Source organism: Hemicordylus capensis, chromosome 6 (genome assembly GCF_027244095.1).
Source record: "Hemicordylus capensis ecotype Gifberg chromosome 6, rHemCap1.1.pri, whole genome shotgun sequence".
Taxonomy (NCBI): domain Eukaryota; kingdom Metazoa; phylum Chordata; class Lepidosauria; order Squamata; family Cordylidae; genus Hemicordylus; species Hemicordylus capensis.
The window spans coordinates 24,668,557-24,690,288 of NC_069662.1; the positions used below are offsets into that span (position 1 = coordinate 24,668,557).

Below are 21,732 nucleotides of genomic sequence, written 5' to 3' on the forward strand. Positions count from 1 at the left end.
CTACAGGGATTTAAAAACAACAACAACAACAACAACAAATAAATGGAGGAGCACTCAGTCATGTGAAATCCCACCTGCAGTGTGAAGTGGTAATGTCCAGATGCACATTTACTACTCAGTCTTCACATACAACACACTTCCCTCTTATGTTCTCTGTGAAGACTGAGTCCAAGATAGAGAAACTTTAGTTGATTTCAATCAGAAGCTCTGTGGTACTGGCTTTAAACATATGGCAAGTGTGCATATTATAAGTGAACTCTATAAACAGCCTCACAATTTTCCACCTATGATAACACCATGCTCCAAATGTATCTATCAAAAGATGTCGTTTGGAACGTGGCTCAAATGGCTATCAGACTCTCAAAGGCTCAACTCATACATTTTCTTGGGCGGGGGGAAGGTAAAGGTGTACAGGCAAACCTTGCTATTCGTGGGCCCGACAACTGCGGCTCCGCAAATCCGTGGCCGGGTAATTGACACCTGAACTTGGTTTACGTGGGGGAGAAGGGTATTTAAAGGGTCAATTTCACATATTCACGGTGTCGGGGTGGCTGGGAATGACCTCTGAGGTTATTTTCGGCACCATTGTCAGAAGAGGAGCCATTTTGTGGCTCATTAAAAAACAACAACAAATTTTCCGTGATTTTTTTGGTGGAAAAATGGGGGGATTTGGACTTGGGGGGCATTCCTAGACAGCTGGAGACCCAAGGAGCATGGTAGGGCACTCCCCCCTTTTGGTGGTTTTTGCTGATTTTTGCCCTATCCCCAGCCTCCAGGAACCTAAAGTGCCCCCCCCGCATTAACATTGCCTTAATGCCCTGTTATCCGCAGTTCTATTATCCGTGGTGGTAGTGGAGAATGGAACCCCTGTGGATAACGGGGTTCATCTATATTGCAAGATGACCGACAATCCCTGAATAATCTCTCCCTTTCCTCACCCCGCACTGCAAGAGATAACCCTTAGAAACCCCAGGCATATTTCAGTGTACCCCCACAGGATTTTATGTCAATATCTGAAGAGAAGGCACCAGTGTGCATCAATACCTCCATGGTATACCTGCATGGTTTCCTAGCTCTCCATTTGCTTTGGTAATTTTTTTTTAAAAATCTAGTAATGAAGAAATGAGTTCCCTTAGCATATACAGAGTGCATTTCTTCACCACTGAGTAATCACTGCCCAGATTCCACACACCTAGGTTAAAGTTTAGGACTTCCAGGTCACAGGGTTTGAGCGGCAGGTAGTCCTGAGCCTTGACACCTCTCTTTTTGGAAATATGTGCTTGCTTTGTAAGCAGCCGCAGCTGACACACAATCAAATACACGGGTTAGGAGAGTGCTCATTTAGAATGGTGGGACCACAAGTGGGTTTGCCAATGTAGTGCCGCCAGGATCAGGCATGGTCCCAGAAGTTCACACGCAAGTGCAAAACCGGGCTGGTCTCCCTTAGCCCAGTATTGTGTGTGTGTGTGAATAGCCTCATTGACTGGCCCAAGGTCTCTTAATGAACATCACAGCTAGAAGAGATTTTAATCCAGGCTTCCCTAATCTCATCAGAGGTGGCCATACCTCAGGTTTGCAGAATAAACCTCTTTCTTTCTAGAACCCCAGGGTCCATCCAGTGCCAACTGCAAAATAGTGGCTCAAGGGGTGGACATATATCGGGCAGCAGTGATACAGGAAGATGCTGAAAGGCATCATCTCATACTGTGTGGGAGGAGGTAAACCCCTCCTGTATTCTACCAAAAGAAAACCACAGGGCTCTGTGGGTGCCAGGAGTTGAAATCGACTTGATGACACACTTTACCTTTAATTTAAGGTCAAACTGCACATTACTTTTAACATGTGCACTGACCTTGTGTGTCCCTTTGCCCTGCCGAATAGCATCTGTAGGATTCCTCAGTCTGGATTGGGATTGCGTGGGAGAGGTAGCAGCTGGTGCTGGTAGGGTTGGTGGAGGCTGACTGTGGGGTTGGCGGGGGCAAATGGGCCATGGCTGCATTTCTTTCCCTCTCTCTTTCCACCCCACCCCTGCTGTGTGTCCCCATCCCATCTCCCTTCTCTTTCCACCCCACTCCAGTTTTGACTGGAGCAGTGTGGGCTGGTGATTTGCCAGCAAATGATCAGCCTGCACAGCTCCAGTTAAAGCAAAGGTGAAATGAAATGAAAGAAAGAGGGAGAGAGAGAGAGGGAGAGAGAGAGAGAGATGCAGATGGGGCAGGGTGGGTGGGAGAGAGAGATGCAAATGAAGCTCATTTGTGCCTACCAGCCCCACCCTCCAGCTCCAGCCACCCCACTGGCACTGGCCGCCACTGTGTGTGGGAAGGCTTTAATCCTTTGCTCCCTCCATGCAGCGGCAGTCAGTCAAGATTGCACTCCCCCCACAGCTGCTACTTTAAAAAAAAGAAAGAGCGACACAGGACCAAAGCAAATGTTTAAAGTTTGGCCTTAGGAAAAACGTTTTTTCCCCCAGTGCTCCTGTTGTTAATCAATTTGGTAGTAGAAACTCTTGCTGATCAACTGCAAGGCACCCACATGTATCAATAGATCCTAGCAGGGGCAGCCCTTCCATGAGGCGAGGTGAAGTGGTTGCCTCAGGCGGCAGATTATTGGGTTCCCAATGAGGTGGCAATATGCCCTCCTGCCCCCTGCTTTTAAAAAGGGAGGAGGAAAAGAGAAGGAAGGTGCAAAAAAAAAAAAAGGGAGGTAAACATTTACCTGCCTCAGGTGCACAGAAGCCTTGAGGCATCACAAGATTCTGGTCTCTTCTCTGCCCCTCCCTGTTATTATCCTACATGGGGCCCTTGTTACCTGAAAGCACGGATTGCGTAAAAGCCACATGTTGGTTTGGTCAACAAAAGTGTTGACATTTTTGTTCCCCTGTCGATTTTGTTTAGTTTATCTTCCTGGTTCTTGTTTATACCGAACCATCTGGTTCCCCAACTTCGCCTCTGACGACACTTCTTCATTCTTCACCCAGGTGTCCTGGAAAATGAAGCCCAGAGCCGTGAGTACCTCTCAGCTGGAACTTTTGAAAATACATTTTGTTTGAACTTTGCAGCCAATAGGCTAATTGACGTTTAGGCCCTGGGGCATATTCCCATCAGCACAGAGGAAATGGCCTGTGGTGTTCTGATGCTGCTCTTGTTGTAATGATAAGGGTTGAAAGGGGCTGGGATCAGAATGTCTCCAGGGCCTCTTCCTCCCAAGTGAACCTACCTGTTCTCTTAGGCTTTCCCTTTGGCTGAGGCCCAGGTCTGAGTTCCCCCAGCTAAAATGAGGTGGGAAGGTATGCAGGGCAGGACCTGTTTGGTCAGTTGCTCCCAGGGTCTGGAATTCTCTTCCTTGGAAAATTCTATTGGCCCCTTCAGGGATGGTCCTTCTATGAGGCAGGGTGAGGCTTGTCCCCTCTGGCGTGGGTGTGGGGAGGGGCACAGGGGGGCAGCAAGTGCTAGGTCCCCACCACTCTGCCATCCACTATCATTACTCGTCCTTGCCCTGCTTGGGCATGGCATTGGTTCTTCCCTCCTCACCCTTCTGGGGAACCCTTCTTTCCCCTCCTAATTTGAGCTAGGAATGTCCCATCACCACTGCCCAGCTTGTTTTAAATGTGTTTCAAATGTATTTCTGAGATGCTTTGAGCAGTTGTTATGCCAGACAAGTGGGATATAAATATTTTAAAATAAATGAAATGAAAAATACAGTAGATTTTTTTTTTTAAAAAGACCTCTTTGTGGCAAAGAGGGTTATGATTCTGGATAAATATATGGTCACGGAGTGCGTGTGTTGTTCAATTTGGTCCTAGCTATGCAAAAGCAAAACACTTTAGCCTTGCAATGGACTTTTGAAGCATCCAGTATAAACATGGTGAATCACAATGGTGTGTCTTCTCTCTCTGTTTCTAGAAGATGCAGAAAATGGCACTCAGACAAGTAAGTGATATTCAGGAAGGGTGGCTTTCTCAGTGAAAACCACAGCTCTGGGATCATAGTAATGGTGATGGGAAACTCTTCTCCTGTGCATTTTTTTAAACAGTCATCCAGTTCTTAGGCACAGGAGCCCAGCCAAGAAGAAAGTTGGCTGCCCTGGTGGTGAGGCGTGTAGATACTGCATGCATTAAACTCATTTTTAAAAACCTTAAATTTGGCAGTGCTGTGATGTGGTCAGACTAGGACTAGGAAGAGACACAGGTTCAGGTCTCTACTCTGTCATAAAGCTCACTAGGTGCCTTAGGCCTGCCCTTGTCTCTCAGCCTAACCTACCTTGCAAGATTATTATGAGTATAAAATGGGCAGGAAGCTGCTTTATACAGAGTCTGTTCATTGGTCCTTCTCTCTCAGTATCACCTACCCTGACTGGCAGTGGCTCTCCAAGGGTTAAGAACACAGGAAACTGCCATATACTGAGTCAGACCATTGGTCCATCTAGCTCAGTATTCTCTTCACAGACTGGCAGTGGCTTCTCCAAGGTTGCAGGCAGGAATCTCTCTCAGCCCTATCTTGGAGATGCCAGGGAGGGAATTTGGAATCTTCTGCTCTTCCCAGAGTGGTTCCATCCCCTGAGGGGAATATCTTGCAGTGCTCCCACTTCGAGTCTCCCTTTCATATGCAGCCAGGGTGGACCCTGCTTAGCTAAGGGGACAAGTCATGCTTGCTACCACAAGACCAGCTCTCCTCTAACGTTCACGTAGGAGTCTCCCTCAGCCTTCTATGGAGATGCTGCCAGGGATTGAACCTGAAACCTCTGGGAGGCAAAGCAGATGCTCTACCAATGAGCTATGGCCCCATTCCCATATAGACAGAGATGTAAATCTGCACAATGAGTCTTCTTGAAATTACAGATTGGGTGCTAGATCTATACCTTGGGATTTCTGCAAACAGATTCAAGCTAGGAGCTTCAATTCATGTTGTCTGTAGATGATAACCCGTACACACAGATGCATATGGCAGGTATGCAGGCTTGCTTGCTTAAGGATGGAGAGCAATTTCCTGCCAATTTGTCATCAGCAAATGTGTGCTTTCCCTTTCTAGATTCTTGATGTTCAGACCTTGAAAAGTGGGCAGAGCCTAGGAGTTGAGGGGTGGGGCCTGTCAGAGCATGGGCATTCTAGCGAGGGCTTCCAGAAGCACTAAGGTCACAGCTGGCACATCAGAGGCAGAGGGTGTTTCCAGGTGGAGAAATGCACTGCTTTAAAACAGACATTCTTACAATTTTTCTGATCATCCAGATGATGTCCTTGGCCTTCATGCAATTTCTCAGTGCCATCTGCTGCCAATCCATGGTGAAAATCAAGGTTTTTGAGACAAATTTTCATTGCAGATTGACAGCAAATGGCCAGCAGATGGTGTTGCAAAATTGCACAATGTCAAGGATGCCATCTGGATGATAAGTAGAGAAGTGGTAAGAACTTCTGTTTTTAAAATGGGAGTTTTCTCCATCTGGAAACCCCCAGGGTCATGAACCAAGAAGATGGAGCTAATAGCAAAAGCTAAAACCTGATGCAGTGCTTAATGATTGTTTGGAAAAATGAAGAAGTAGAAGGGTGTTCTCCCTGCTAACTGGGCAAAAAGATACCTTTTAAAAGTGGCGATTCTCTTTATTTAGCGGGGTGGGGGTGGGGAGAGCAACTGGTCCTATCCAATCCCAGCACAGCATCCCTCCAGTGGCTGTTGCTGGTATCTGCCTTATGTTTCTTTTCAGACCTTGAGCCCTTTGGGGACAGGGAGCCATCTTATCTATGCATTGTTTATTTTTCTATGTAAACCACGTTGAGAACTTTGGTTGAAGAGTGGTATATAAATATTCATAGTAGTAGTAGTAGTAATGGTGGTGGTGGTAGTAGTAGTAGTAGTAGTATGAACAATAACCTGCCCCTTTGCTCTTTGAGAGATTACTTGCCTGGAAATCTTGAGGAGAAAGCTCTGATTCTGACACTTCAGGTCAGATTTTTGGCTCTCTCACAACCCTATCTCTCCTCTCTCTCTCTCTCTCTCTCTCTCTCTCTTGTTCTGCCAGTGTGTGGCCAGGTGGTGGCTAAAAACCGCATTGTAGGAGGAGAGGATTCCTCTTATGGGGCTTGGCCATGGCAAGTCAGTCTCCAGTATAAGCAAAAGCACATCTGTGGCGGAACCCTCATCAATGCTGAGTGGGTGTTGACAGCAACCCATTGCTTCCCGGGGTAAGTCAGAAACAAGAGGGGGACACCCAACCCAAGAAAAAAAAAGTAAAAGGAGAAAATCCTTTCTCAAACTGCCGTTCTGTTTTTATTAGACGAAAGTTTGGGCGGTATATACATTTGATAAACAAATACAAATAAAATAAATAAATAATGCCCAGGGACTGTTTGGATGAGCTCAAGGTCCTTCCTTGTAGAATACAGCTGTAAGATCCCAGCAGAGTTTCTGAGCAATCAGGACAACCCCTGACGAAGGAATTGCATGAAACACGTTGGACACAATAATAAAAAAAACATAACAGCTAACAGCCTGACTAAGGAAGCATCCGTGCACCGAGAAGATATGCCCATGCTGCGGAGAGCTTTCTTAGCTTTTGCAGCATGGAGAGTGGGAGTGGAGCAATTGTCTCCAATCTCTGCTTCCCCCAGAAAGGCCCCACATCACCCAACAACATGTCTCTGAGGGTTCCACAGCCCCCAAGGACATATTTTTGGGTGGTGCAAGGCATTCCCAGGGGAAGCGGAGATTGGAGAAAATTGTGCCCCCCACCCTCTGTGTTCTGTGCTGCGGTACTCTGGGAACTCTCTGCAGCCTGGGTGTTTCTTTACAGCTCATGGAGGCTTCCTTAGTGAGGATGTCAGCCTGTAACACTTGAAGAATTTTTCCTCCTTTTAGTTTTTCTTCTTTCCCTAGGCAAGTAACTGGAAGGATGACTCTTGGCCCCTTTGTCTCTCAGCTCAATAGGCTGAAGATCGAACGCCATATTTTCAGCGCACTCACAAGCCTCAACTTTTATCTGCCTTCATTCTCCCCTAGAAGTAAAACTAGGAGTGGTGTAGTAGTTATAGTGCTGGACTAGGACCAGGAAGAGCCAAGTTCAAATCCCCATTCAGCCATGACGCTCACTGGGTGACTCTGGGCCAGTCATTTATCTCTCAGCCTAACCTACCTCACAGGGTTGTTGTGAGGATAAAGATAACCATGACACCACTCTGGGCTCTTTGGAGGAAGAGTGGGATATAAATGTAATAAAAATAAAATAATAATTAAATAAAATGGCAGGTCTGCTGAGCTCCTGCCCCATTTCCCCATCCCCCTTGCCATCCAAAACACAATTTCCCATGCTGTAGGCAACCATCGGGTTTGCATGGTTTTTTTTAAAGGATGCTGTTTATGTGCTATGGCTGCCACAGGTAAACAAACTGATAAAGCAAAATGGCTGCCACATGTAAATAAACATGGTGCACAGTGCTCTGTCTGGTTGCCTAGGGAGATAAATAAATCTGGCAGCCAGGACTGGGGTGCTGGTAGTCGTTTAGAGCCCTAGGCACTCAGAATGGATGATGGCTTGGGAAAGCATGTCAGATGTGGGCATAGTACGAATGATAATTTGAGTAACTACTATACAATATGTACCTATTTCCCATCCAGAATCCCAGAAATCCTGACTCTTGTTTGTTTCTCTCAATAGCAATGCTGCACTCTCTGATTACCGAGCAAACCTAGGGAACTATCAGCTCTCGAACCCAGACTCCAATGCTCTGTGGCTGAGACTTTCCCAGGTGATTTTGCACGAGGACTATGTCACCGATGGGAGCAGTGGGGATATCGCTCTGGCCCAGCTGGAGCAACCTGTCCACTTCACCCAAGGCATCCTCCCGGCCTGCCTCCCAGATGCCAAAGTCCAATTCCCAAATGGCACATTGTGTTGGGTGACGGGATGGGGAGCCCCACAATATGGAGGTGAGGAGGAATTGTGGCATGAGGGACATAAGATCAGGAAGTTGGAAATTGGGAGTTAGAGGGGGAACATAGATAATTTAGGCTAAGAAGGGAGGAGAAATGGGAACAAAATGCTTGTGTGCATCATGGCATTTTTGCAGAGCAGGGCACAACTCTGGCCCTCTAGCAGTTTTTGGACTCCAACTCCCATAATCCCTAGCCACAGTGGCCAATAGTCAGGTATGATGGGAATCGTGGTCCAACACCTGCAGGAAGGCCCAAGTTGTGCAATCTTGTTGTGGAGGCATAGCATGGGTGAGCATTAAGGTGAGATTTAAACTTCAGTGAGGTTTAAAGCTGAGAAGAATTATTCAGAGACCATGTGAATCCGAGGGTTTGAAGAGTTTAGTGGAGAAGTGAAGGAGTTGCACTTAATGAATCTGAGTAGTTAGAAGCTGACATTGAAGGAGAACTGGACTGAGAATTACAGAAAGATTAAAAAATGGACAGGGCATCAAGGAGGAGAAGCATTAAGTAGAATGCAGGTCTGGTGGTTCAGACATGGCACTGAGTGTTTCAAGAAGAGTCAGTTCAAATGATATCTGCCCCAGCACAGTGAAGAAGAAGAAGAAGAAGAAGAAGAAGAAGAAGAAGAAGAAGAAGAAGAAGAAGAAGAAGAAGAAGAAGGCATACCAAGAGCATGTGTATAAACCTGGCCTCCACAGATGTCCAGACATCGTTCCAGTGCATCCCTTGATCATGTGTGGGTGCTGTTCATCCAAATTGCTACTAAACACATGCTCCAAATACTTGTTTAGACAGCCCTTCTTCACGTGTGGTGGGGCTGGTATTATTTGACGTGGCCCAAGGCAAATCCTTAATTGGATATAGGGAGGTGGTCAGAATGGTGTGGGGCTTATAAGGAGGAAGCAGGAAGTGCTTAGGCATGATGAAGCTTAAGGAAAGGTCACGTTAGTGGTAAGGTCCTTGGAGTCAAGTCAAGTCAATCTTTATTATGGTCCACTGTATTTACCTGAATATAAGGTGACTTTGAATGTAAGATGATGCCTTAAAGGATAGAGGAGAACAAACCCTCCCCCAATATTTAAAAAGGTAAGAATTGGGGGAAAACTTCATCTTAGATGTGGGTAAATATGGTATGACCAGAACTTAATAATTAGAGGATCTATGGCACTTTATAGTAGATTGGTTAGGTGGCATTCAGGGGATGGAGTGGACAAAGAGAAATGCAACCATGTTTTAGGTGAATAGAGGAGAATTTATTCCCGCCTGCCAGGAGTATGTACCTTGTTTTTGCTTGCTTGATTTCTCCTTCCCACTCTTTCTTTCTCCTGTCATCATATTTTTGTCTCCAGCTACCCTAGGTGCTCCCAAGACACTGCAACAGATCCAGCTGCCCCTGATAGACACATTAGCCTGTGATGCCATGTACCATATTGGCACGGGTATCAAAGCCAGTATCCGAGAGGTCCAGGACGACATGATCTGCGCTGGCTATGCCACAGGAGGAAAAGATGCATGTTTGGTAAGAGTGGATGCTGATGAGTCTATAGGAGAGCAGTGTGGGTGAGAGGAGAGCAAGATTAGTATATGAGGGGGTCTTGTTATGAGGGGTCTTGAGGTACATCAGCAGATGGGGGCACCACTGTTAATTTTTGACTGGTAAAGCTGTGATTTTTGCATGCCTTTGTGCTCTAATTCCAGTTATGTGTAGTCTTCTTGTTTCCCAGTGATGAGTGAAGGACACTCTGCACATGTTTAGAGGCAATCTGGGAAAAATGTGCTGTCACTCCAGTATATCTCTGTTAGGTAGAAACTATAGATAGCAGATAACCCATCGGGAAAACATATCTGTGTTTGTTTGAGAAGTGTTAGAATTTTGTAATAGAATTATGTATTTAGTGTGGAATATTTAAATATATATAGGAATATGGGGTTGTATTAAGTATTTTTATTTGCGAACATTATGGTTTTGTACGGATAGATAGGAAGATATTTGAATTTTTTGGTATAATGTTGATATTGAATAAGGTATACTTTTTGAAAATTAAAGAAGTGGGACTGGAAGAAAAGGAAAATAGGTGGAACATAGGAAGCTGCCATATACTGAGTCAGACCATTGGTCCATCTAGCTCAGTATTGTCTTCGCAGACTGGCAGCGGCTTCTCCAAGGTTGCAGGCAGGAATCTCTCTCAGCCCTACCTTGGAGATGCCAGGGAGGGAACTTGGAACCCAGATGCTCTTCCCAGAGTGGCGGCTCCATCCCCTGAAGGGAATATCTTATAGTGCTCACACTTCTAGTCCCCCTTTCATATGCAACCAGGGTAGACCCTGCTTAGCTATGGGGACAAGTCATGCTTGCTACCACAAGACCAGCTCTCTAAGGTAATGGATGGCAGCACCAGAACTGGAGCAGAATGGATGAGGAGCAGGCTGCGGCCTGGTCTGAGGGAGCTTATGAAAACTCACTTCCTGTTTCTTTCAACCTAGGGTGACTCGGGGGGCCCCCTGGTCTGCCAAGAGGATGGTGCCTGGTTTGTGGCAGGCATTGTGAGCTGGGGTGACATGTGTGCCATCCCCAACCGCCCGGGAGTCTACACCCGTGTCAGCTTCTATGAGGACTGGATAAAAATACACCTCCCTCAGGCTCAGTTTGGCCTTGTCAACATCACCTACTACCGAGTCATGCAGCCTTCATTTGCCTCCCGTCCAGTCTCCAAAGATTTCTACTTCTTGCTTCTCCTCACAGCCTCCTTCCTCACCTGGACCCTTTTGACATAATAGGGCATTATTCACCCTCGCCCGGATGAACTGTTATGACCCTGTTCCCCATGCTGTGAACCCGGAACCTTCCAACAAAATCATGTCTGGAGATACAGGGAGTTTCCATAGCTTCTCCTTGACCTGTTGCTTCCTTGATGACCTAGCAGGAGCCCAGTTCTTCCTGAGTGGGTAGGTGTTGGAAAGTTCCAGAAAGTCCGATGTCTTGTAAACAACAAGAAGATGGGGGCTCTATGGACTTGTAGGCACACTGGAGAGGGCGAGAGGGCAAGATATTCCACTGGTGAAGGAGCAGGACTTTTTTATTTTTATTTTTACATCACACTCTCTGCCTCTTCACTCCCTTCTGTGGATTATCCCTTATGTTCAAAAAAGGGGGCTTTCACATTCTGCCCTAAAGGTGCTACTTATGTAAACTTGTGAATATATGCAAATTTGCACTATCTATGCGGACTACGGAATTTCTGTTTTGTAGTGTAGAATTTCCCGCTCTTTCGGGTTGTGGCTGTCTTCTCTCAGGAGCAGCCTTTAAAAGAGAGCAGGAGAAAGAGGGAGTGTCAAAGCTGTCCCCAGGTATGGAATGACTTGTAGGTGATTTTGGAGTTGGCCCTTTGTAGAGTGGGTATTGCACAGCATTTTGTTGCCCCCATCTATTTCTATATATTTAATTCTATATATATTTCTATATATTTAATCAGGCAGTGGCAGCAGGAGGGTGGGCTCAGGGGTGGCATCAGAACACCATTCCACCCCCGCCACTGAAAGCGTGACAGGACTTGCTTGGCAGTCTGGCTGCCATTTCAGTAGCTCAGCCCCTGCTCTGCAATGTGCAAGTGATAGAGAGTGAGACCCATGGTGAATTTCATTTACAACATGTCCACACATCAGATGTTTTAACCTCCATGCCACAGAGAGTACAGCCCCACAGACAGACTGGTCTTCTGAAGAATCCTGGAATTGTAGTTTGATGAGGGTGCTCTTTGAGATGTTCGGCAGCACCCCTCAGGGCCAAACTTAGACATCACACAGACCAGTGAACAGTCTCCTGGTTTCTTGTTAAATATGAAACACAGCTATTAGGGGCTGCATGGAAGAGTGAGGGGAACTGCTTTTGTTTGTTCACTGTGGAACATAGGAAGCTGCCATATATGGAGTCAGACCATTGGTTTATCTATCTCAGTATTGTCTTCACAGACTAGCAGCGGCTTCTCCAAGATTGCAGGCAGGAATCTCTCTCAGCCCTTTCTTGCAGAAGCCAGGGAGGGAACTTGAAACCTTTTGCTCTTCCCAGAGCGTCTCCATCCCCTGAGGGGAATATCTCACAGTGCTCACACTTCTAATCTCCCTTTCATATGCAACCAGGGCGGACCCTGCTTAGCTAAGGGGACAAGTCATGCTTGCTACCACAAGACCAGCTCTCCTCTCCTCCCCCAAACCACAGAGGAACGGGAGAACCCCATATTTCTCGCTTTGCAAGTGAGAAAGTAGCTGTGAGGGGATTTTGAGAAGACAGATGGCAAGAAGGGAGAGGGTTAAGCAACCCCTCCTCACCTCTCAACAGCCTCTGAAGCTGCTTTTCAGGAAAAAAATACTGTTCACAGACCTCCTCTGCAGTATCTAGTTTCACTTTCAGAAAACTGCCATGCTTCCCAGAATTCCCTGGGTAGATAGATTGAATGTTTGTGAGCCCAATTACACTTGCATCCCCTCCGTCCCTCAGTGGGGCCAACAACAGTTTGGAAGTGGGTGGATTAGGTTGGAAAAACGGAACAGAGATAAAGGGGTAAATACCTCCCCTTCCTGCTCCTAGCACCATTGCTATGAGCAAATTGTCAGCCCCACTTAGGCTCTCTATCATCATCATCATCAGCAGCAGCAACAACAACAACAACAAAAGTCTCAAGACCAACAACAACAACAAAAGTCTCAAGACCAACAACAACAACAACAAAAGTCTCAAGACCCAATCTTAGATTTTCCACATAATGTTTCCTTTGGCCTTGTTAAACCAGTTTAAGTCTGTTGATATTCTCAGAGACTTCTGCAGTGCTCCAGTTTGCATAAGGGCAGGCCGGCAGCTGTAAGGCAGTGAAGCACATTGGTTTGATTGAATAGCATAGTGGGAAAATCAAACATCTGAAGACAGTGGTAGCAGAAGTGGATCGCCTTTTGTATGTTCAAGAACACAATTAAAACACACACACACACACACACACACACACACGATTTTGCTTCCTAGGAATGTTGGAAAATCTTCCCCCCCAATTGAAGTCATTTCCTAAGAAAAACCAGCACAGTAGCATTTCTCACATTCCTATCTCCTCAGATAAGTGCTACCTCAGGACAAAGAGACACTTTGCTCCATCCAGGTGCCAAGGTTCAAGGAGTTTATTGTGAGGGAAGAAAAAAGGGACAGATAAGGATGTGTGAGCCACCTCCTAGACAGGGTTCCATTACTCACACACTCAGGGGACATGATTGGGGAGTTGCAAGAGAATGCATGTTACAAAAGTCCATTGTCACAGAGATACAAACAATAAATAAGAGAATAAATATACATGTGGCTTAGTGCTAGTGATTTAGCAAATCCAAGAGCTGGGTACAATATCCAGTTGTGAGCCCTATTGCTCTGGCATCCTGGAGAAAAAGATCTTCCTGGGATGGAAGACTGAGTCCATGAAAGAAAACACATTTCCCCTATCCAGTAGCAGAATCATTCTGAGGCCACTTCCATTGCCTCGCTTTGGCAGTTATGATGTTCTCCACATCCTCTTCCTCGCTAGGCATACAGCATTGGCAAAAAGCTCTTCCCAGGAAGCAGGGCAGCAACCCTTCTCTAAGGAGTCTACTACTCCAAAGACTGCAGCAATAGGACAGTGGATATGATGATGGAGATGAGACCAAAGCTGACAGTTGATGCACTGTTACTGCTTCTGGTGTTCACGCTTGTAAACTTCAGCTCTGGTATTACGCTGTGGATCCATGGTTGGTAGTATGTGACACGGGCATAAACACCAGGACGGTTCTTCTGTGCGCACCCTTCTCCCCAGCTCACCACACCTGCAAGGAGCCATGAGTCACCCATCCGGCAGGCTAGTGGTCCTCCAGAATCACCCTGTGGAGAGAAAGTGAGCCCACCTGGGTTATGGGAAATATAGCTACACCTAGGGATGGGAGCAAGTGCCTAATAGCTGGCCAGCCATGCATTTGCTGTGCAAGGTTTGTAGGAGGAAGAAGGTAGCTGAAAAAGCAACAGCCCTCTGATACTTTGAGAGATGGAACTTTGTTTAAGGAGGACACAAGACTATGACCTCAACACTACTCATTAATGCCACCAAATATGGCATTAATTGTCTTGCTATGCTGTTCCTAGAGGGGTGGTGGTGATGTGTGTGTGCAGGGATGAATAGAGCACCATGAGACCTTTCCAGACAATCACCTTAATTTGGGGGGAATGCTGGTATCACCTCTCTTCCTTGTCCTTCTGCTAAGGTCAACAACAAATTTTATGAGATTGTTGCTCTGAGGAAAAAGATGGAAAGTGGAGATCCAATGTTCCCATTCCACCAAAATGAGCACATGAAGCTACCTTATACAGAATCAGATCTTGGTTCACTGAACCCAGAATTATCTACACCAGGGGTTCTCAAACTTGAGTCTCCAGATGTTGTTGGATGACAATTCCCAACATCTCGAGCCAGAAGGCCATTGAGGTTGGGGAGAATGGAGTTGTAGTTCAACAACATCTGGGGACCCAAGTTTGAGGACTCTTGGTCTACACTGACTGGCCCTCAGTGAAATCCACAAACTTCACCCCATGACTCCTTCCAATATTAACTAAAGCATGGCTGCCCCATAAACTTAAAAAAAAAGTAGCTAAGGTGACCATAAGGGCAGGCCTTTCTCTTTCCTCCACTACCCAACTTCTGTAATTTTGGCCCTGGTCGAATCTCACAACTTTCATACAGACTAAAACAGATATGAGGCTTACCTGGCAGGCATCCTGTCGTCCAGCAGCAAAACCAGCACATATCATATCTCTTTTAATGTCCTGTGTCCCTTTGGGCTCACTGGAGCCCTGGTGGTAGAGGGCATTGCAGGTGTTTGTGCTGATTATGGGGACCTCCAGCTTTTGTAGAATATCAGAGGTTTGGAGTCTGTCTGAAAGGAGAAATAATTCTCAGTAGAATTGGCAATACTCCAGGGTTGACCAGGAGTCTCTAGGAATTGGCATTAATCTCCAGGTTATTGAAAGCAATCCTGCAGATGCTAATGGCTTGATATTGTGAAAAATGTTGGGGGCAAATACAGGGAAGAAGCCCCTCAAATAATACCTATAGTCAGAGCTGGCAACTGTAATTTTAAGGGATACAAGCCAGACATTAAAAATGACAACTCTCAGAAACCAACAGAAAAACAGTCTCCCAGGATCACAGGCCAATTGGAAACTCCTGAATAAACCTTTGCAACATGTGGGCTGCTATAGTTTAAACAAACAATATATAGTTTTCCTCAGGTTAAATATTTATCATTGCACTCGTTTCATAGAGCTACATTCAAGCAAAATAGCTTATTCTGCATTATTTTGCATAGAAACATATCTAAATTGCTTCAGAACTGGTTCAGAGAGTCTGAACTGGTTATTCAATAACTTTTTGTCGTGCCTGACCTGAGAGGGAACTGAAGAGTTGGGGGAAAACATACCAATGAACCTGAACTAAGCACATTTTTTAATGGTTTGACTCCCTGCCCAGGATATTCTGTAACAGACTTGAAAGTTGCTGTATTTCAATGAAGCAGTTTCAAAGGGAAACCTCTGTGTGAGTTAGAATTTCTGTCTAAATCAGATCAGACACTATCTCTGGGACTGGGAGTGGCTTGCTCACTACAGAAGGTGATTGTCCCTCTTGAAACGTTTATGTACACTATTCATCTTCCTTTGTCAGTTTATCACCAGGTGAGACACCCACGCCAAAGAGATCTTTTATTCTTTTGACTGGAAGGAAGTCAATTTCATTTGCATTTTGCATACGAATGAGGCACACCTATCTCTTGCATTACTGACCTTTTGACCTGACATCTCTTTCTTCTCTTTGTACATTTACCCATTGGAAGTACCACCTCATGCATCTGACCAAGTGGCCTCTGGGCCATGAAAGCGTATACAACAGGAAATGTATCAGCTATGCAAGAGCAAAATAAAGCGGTGAGTCCTGATAGGATAGATTGGACTGCACCACTTCAGATTGTAGGTAAAAGCTGCCTTTTTAATATTCCTCCAGGGGCATAGCTAGGGGAGAGGGGGCTCTTGTTCATCTCTCTCTCTGGCAGTCCCCCAGTGAGGGAGATAATGAAGAAAATAGGGAGGGGTGGACCTGGGGGGGGGAATCCTCAGGAGCTGGGGGCATGGGTTCTTTTGCTCCATTATAGTTACACCCCTGTATTCCTCTTCATATTAAAAAAAACCCTCTTTGCCAGAAGTAAACTAGCATACCAGGGAGAATGCTTCTAGCCAACCCTGCGTCTGCTCTACTAGTTGTCTACTTGCAGGAAGGAAAGGTTGTTTTCTTTTTTTAAACATAAGGGGGCATTCAAATATGGCAACCCCCCCCCCCATCTGTGATCTGAAATGGCACTGTCTATTCTAATCCCTGCTAACTGAGCAAAGAGATACCATTTAAAGTGGTGACTCTCTTATAGTTAGCAGGTGAGAGCAACTGGCCCTATCCATTCCCAGCACAGCATCCCTCCAGAGGCAGATATCTGCCTTATGTTTCTTTTTAGTCTGTGAGCAGTGGTGGCTGGTGTGGGCACCGCCGGGGGTGGATAGGGTGTTGGGAGGAGGCTTTAAGAGTAAGTTAGTAGGTGCTTACCTCCCGTACTGCCGCACCTGACAGCTCTTCCCAGCAGTGGCGCACCTCCCAGCACCCACTGTGGCAGAGGATCGGCTCCACCACTCAGTGGGCAGAGGCCATCTGCATGGCCAGCAAATGGCCTCCAGGCATGTGCAGAGTCCAGCTGAGTAGCGGAGCCGATCCTCAGCTGCAGTGGGTCCTGGGTGCCACTGCTGGGAAAAGCTTTCAGGTACAGGAGGTAAGCACCTACTAATTTACACTTAAAGGTGCTTCCTGGAGGTGCCCACACCAGCCACCACTGATTGTGAGTGCTTTGGGGACAGGGGACCGTCTTATTTGTGCATTTTTTAATTTTTCTATGTTAACTGTTTTGAGAACTTTGGTTAAAGAGTGTTATACAAATACTGTAGTAGTGGTAGTAGTAGTAGTAGTACTGTATTTGAGGATTCTACCACTTCATTCTTCTGCATAAGAAAGCCAGTCTTGGTTTTTAAAATGGCCCTTGACTCATTGGCTGACATCCTGACTAAATTTACTAGAGGAAGTCCTACTGAAAGTTAGTAGTCCTTTAGACCAGGGGTTCTCAATGTTGGGTCCCCAGATGTTATTGCACTTCAACTCCCATACTCCTCAACCAAAGGCCACTGGTGCTGGGGATTATGGGAGTTGAAGTCCGATAACGTCTGGGGACCTAACGTTGAGAATCCCTGCTTTAGACTACACCCTGAGTAGGACTATTTAGTAAATTAGTATGGATGCCAGCCACCATTTTAATGGAGGACTTCAATCCAAACTTGGCAGCTCAGCTATCCCCAGGGGCTGGCCATTGGGGGCATATTATACCAATATTAAAAGAGCTCCATCAATTCATTTCTGGGTGTAATGGGTTTGTCAGCCAGGGCTGGGGGCAGCTCCTCATAAATGTGGAGGGGTCTGCATAGAGATATCTCATGGATTGCTTTGTGTGGCAACGAAATGTCTTTCATGGGTTGTTACAGGTCACAGTCATATCTCCCTCCCTCTTTGCAAGTAACCCTCATTTCCCTTATGGCTTGGCTTTGTATTTTCACTGGCTGTCCATGGCAGGCCCTAATGGGAGGCTCACTATCTGAAAGAAGTGAGGGCCACCGAGCACCCTCACCCCATCAGCTGCTGCCAGGCTGTCTTCTACTGCAAGTCAACCCCTGCATCTGCTTCCCCTCGAGCCCTCAACCAGGCCTTCATAAGGGGCCACAGAAGCATAGCCTCATCTCTGGTTCCACTGGAGTCCCATGCAATGGGCCTGTGTGGGATGGCCCTCGGTGTGAGGGTTTCTGCCATCTTGGTTCTCAAAGATCTTGCTCCTCATTTGTCATGCCTCCCCTCCGCCCCCAGTTGGAATCTTGCTGCTTCATCTAAGGTGCAGCAAGAATCACCCTGGGAAAAATGCAAGGTCTGGGTTTTGTCCTTTATCATCAGGGTCCAGGATAACTGAGGGACAAAGTACACATGATGCATAATAGTGCCTCTGTTTTAAACAGCACTCGTGAGAGGCCCTGATCTGGATTGGGATTGTGGCATGGGAGAAAGAGTGTGTGTGTGTGCACGAATCCGTCTCCACAGTCCTGATGAAAATTGAGCCCCAGGTACAAATGGAAAATGCCATTGGCACCAATGACAGCTTTCTTCAGGGTTCATAACTTACTACTACGACGACGACGAATATTTATATACTGCTCTTCAACAAAATTATCAAAAGGGTTTACATAGAAAAATAAATAATGCAGAAACAAGATGGTTCCCTTCCTGCCCCCAAAGGGGTCACAATCTAAATAGAAACATATGGTAGACACTAGCAACAGCCACTGGAGGGATGCTGTGCTGGGGTTGGAGAGGGCCAGTTGCTCCCCCCCTGCTAAATATAAGAGAATCACCACTTTGAAAGGTGTCTCTTTGCTCGGTTAGCAGGGCTAACATGTACTGTGGTCCAGATTCCCCCCCTAAAGCAGAGGCTCTCAAACCTGGTTCCCAAGATACTGTTGGACTACACCTCCCATCATCCCCTGGAGATGATGGGAGTTGTAGTACAAAAGTATCTGGAAAATCAGTTTTGAGAACCTCTGCCCTAAAGGAATCTCGTTCAGCATAAGAGCATCTGGTCATGTGTGATAGTTCATTCCCTCTGCACCTACCTCTGCCTTCCACTTCCCCCCAGCCAGTGACCCAGCACTTCTGGTTTGGAAGGAATCTGACCCTGGCATCAGGAACGCAGATGGGAATGATGCGGTGGGAGAAGGTCACTGGCTCTTTCAGCTCCACTAGGGCAATGTCTCCGGTCCGCAAATCCCCCTCATATGTGGGATTAGGGACGATGCGACTCACGCCAACGGTGACGGAATGAGGGCCTGGATCAGAGAGCTTCCGTGCTCCCAGCAGCACTGAGAAATTGGAGGTTGTGTTATTCCTAGAAATAAAGGAAGAGAAACAATGAATAGAGTCTTATATCTGGAATTAGGGGAAATGAGGCTGGGTGTGGCCGGGCCTGATTTTAGCCACATGAGGTGGGGGGGATGGAAGAGGCCCACTCAGGGGATATTCCAGCCCCCTTCGTGAATTTCAGCTTTCATTTGTATAAAAAAGGAAGCCTTTAGCTTCTTTGTTTGGGATGTCTACTTCCCACCAACATTTTAACCGTCCAACTCTTTCCCCTCCAAAAACAAACTGTAGAACAGGAGCTGTGAACTTTTGACCACTGCACAGCTTTCTTAACACAGGGAAAAAGCAAGGCAATTGCAACATAAAATCTTAATTAATTAATTAATTAATTAATTAATTAATTAACTTATATACTGCCCAAACTTTCGTCTCTGGGCGGTTAACATAAAAACAATTAAAACACACATAAAAGTTAAAACAATGCAACAATTTAAAAACAGCCATAAAATTAAAAACAGACAATTTTAAAAAGCTGGGCAAGCTTGGGTGAAAAGATGGGTTTTCAGGTGTTTTTTAAAAATTGCCAGAGATGGGGAGGATCATATCTCAGCAGGGAGCGCATTCCACAATCTTGGGGCAGCGACCAAGAAGGCCCATCCCTGTGTAGCCACCAGACGAGTTGGAGACGGGCCTCCTCAGATGACCTCAATGGGCGGTGTGGGTCATAGTGAAGAAGACGCTCTCTTAAATACCCAGGGCCTATGCCGTTTAGGACTTTGTAAGTTACAACTAGCACTTTGTATTTTGCCCGGAAACCTATTGGAAAGAAGAGGAGGTTCAGACCTCATTTCTTCACAAGAACAGTTGATGGTGGAGGACTGCTGGTCTTGTGATAGTGAGCATGAATAACCACCTTTGCTTTGCATTGGATGGGTGACCCCATGTGAGCACTATCTGCTGTCAGATATTCCCCTTAGGAGATGGAGCCATAGCTCAATAGCGGGAGCATGGTCACCACTGAGCAGGGGAAGATAAGTGTTCCCTGGCTTCCATAACCCTGAGCACTTCCAGGGGACACCAGAGGCTTCCCCCGCATTCCCCCACACCTCTGGGGGCCACCAGCGCTCGTCCCTCCCTGCATCAGGCATGCTGCATTCGATGCCTCATTCGCGCACCATTGGAGTTCAGTCCCCAACAGTGTGTGAACACACCAGCGCCAAGTGCAGCAAGCAGACGGCATCTCTCCTATCTTGCTGCTGGTGGCTATGGCCCTTGCATATGACATCATATGCAGAGGGAGTGGCTGGTGCGTGCTGACATGCACGCACATTAGCAGAGAGGCAGTGGGCCACTGGTTGAGCTCGTCCTGTGTCTGCCGGAAAGGTCCCGACATCCCTGCTCAGTAGTGGAGCATTCACTTGCATGCAGAAGGTCCCAGGTTCAATCCCTGCCTGTGTTTTCAGGTCTGGCTGGGAAAGACCCCTGAAATCTTGGAGAGCTGCTGCTAGTCAGTGTAGTCAGTACTGAATGAGATGGCCTGACTCGGTGTAAAGCAGCTTCCTACAGTATATTCCTATGGTGACTGAATGGAACTCCATGTACGTTTAAAGAGAATATACCAATAGGCCAGTACAGATGAACACTGCTCAGCAGCACACACAATGAGTTTGGGGACACACTGAGAGTGCATCTGCCCTGACATCACAGGAAGATGTCCCTGGGGTGTCCCTTAATTGTGTGTGTGTGTGTTTGTGTGTGGTATGTTCATTTGTATCACCTCTTTACATATGCTCAAAATTCCCGCTGAAGGGCATATAGAGGGGTGATTCAGATGAGTGCCCCTCTCATGAGATTAAGGGACATCCTCCTATGATGACAGGGTAGGCGCACTCTCAGGGCATCCCCAACCGTATTGAATGTGCCAGGCAGTGCCCATCCAAATTGGCCCACTGAATACCAAATGCTGGGAAGTTACTGCAAGGGAGAGGCTATTTCCTTTGCGCCCTGTTGTGGGCTTTCTGGAAGCATCTGCTAGAACATCATGGGAAACCACATGCTGGATGAAATGGACCCTTGGTCTGATGCAGCAGGGCTCTTCTTGTGCCCTTATATGCTTCATGTTCACATTTGGAGTTCAGTGTTGAAAAAGTAGGTGAGCTTCTGTTGTGGATGTTTGCCCTTGTGTAACAGACAGGCCTGCAGGGTTCTGAGTCCATACTCACTCTTTAAAGCAGTGCGAGGCTGAGACAACCCATCGGTCTGTAATGAGGGACCCTCCGCAGTGGTGATCCCCATTCAGTTTGATGCTGACTTGCCAAGGCCATTCTCCACCTTGGGAATCTTTTCCTCCTACAATCCGTTTCATAGACCCCCGATTTCCACACACTGAGGAAGAGATTATTGTGATTATGATTAGGAACATAGGAATATAGGAAGCTGTTGAGTAAGACCTTTGCTCCATCAGCCCAGTACTGTCAACACTGATTGGCAGCAGCTTTCCAAGGTTTCAGGCAGGAATCTTTCTCAGCCCTACCAGGTAGGACCAGCTGGTCCTAAGGGGAGCACTAAAGGAGGCAACTGGGTGGATCCGCTCTCGTCTCCTGCTGTGTCTGAGAATCATGCTGTCTGCAGGCTGGTCTTTACTTAGGTAGAGCTGTGCAGTTAACAGCACAGTTCTACCTGGGGAATGGCCAGCCTGCAGGCAGCACAGCTCTCAGGAAGGGCAAGAGAGAGAGGGGAGCCATTTAGAGCTGCAATAATGGGTG

The 21,732-nt window shown here is 46.6% G+C and overlaps 2 protein-coding genes across 3 annotated transcripts in view; one reads left to right on the plus strand and one right to left on the minus strand.

The window, feature by feature from the left end:
- The window catches only part of LOC128330951 (transmembrane protease serine 9-like), a 42,980-nt gene extending 31,838 nt beyond the window's left edge, over nt 1-11,142 (plus strand). The window contains exons 8-13 of the mRNA XM_053264318.1: nt 2,978-3,004; nt 3,903-3,929; nt 6,013-6,175; nt 7,645-7,916; nt 9,272-9,441; nt 10,407-11,142. Of these exons, the coding sequence (XP_053120293.1) occupies nt 2,978-3,004; nt 3,903-3,929; nt 6,013-6,175; nt 7,645-7,916; nt 9,272-9,441; nt 10,407-10,697 (950 nt within the window). The 3' untranslated portion in view covers nt 10,698-11,142. The remainder of the gene's footprint in view (nt 1-2,977; nt 3,005-3,902; nt 3,930-6,012; nt 6,176-7,644; nt 7,917-9,271; nt 9,442-10,406) is intronic.
- Nucleotides 11,143-13,067: 1,925 nt separating this feature from the next.
- Nucleotides 13,068-21,732, minus strand: part of LOC128329785 (serine protease 27-like) — a 43,107-nt gene continuing 34,442 nt past the window's right edge. For both annotated transcript variants that reach the window (XM_053261472.1, XM_053261473.1), the window contains 4 exons: nt 21,190-21,352; nt 18,724-18,995; nt 14,689-14,858; nt 13,068-13,812 (listed from right to left, as the gene is read on the minus strand). In XM_053261472.1, coding sequence (XP_053117447.1) covers nt 13,546-13,812; nt 14,689-14,858; nt 18,724-18,995; nt 21,190-21,332 — 852 coding nt within the window. In that variant the 5' untranslated portion in view covers nt 21,333-21,352 and the 3' untranslated portion in view covers nt 13,068-13,545. The remainder of the gene's footprint in view (nt 13,813-14,688; nt 14,859-18,723; nt 18,996-21,189; nt 21,353-21,732) is intronic.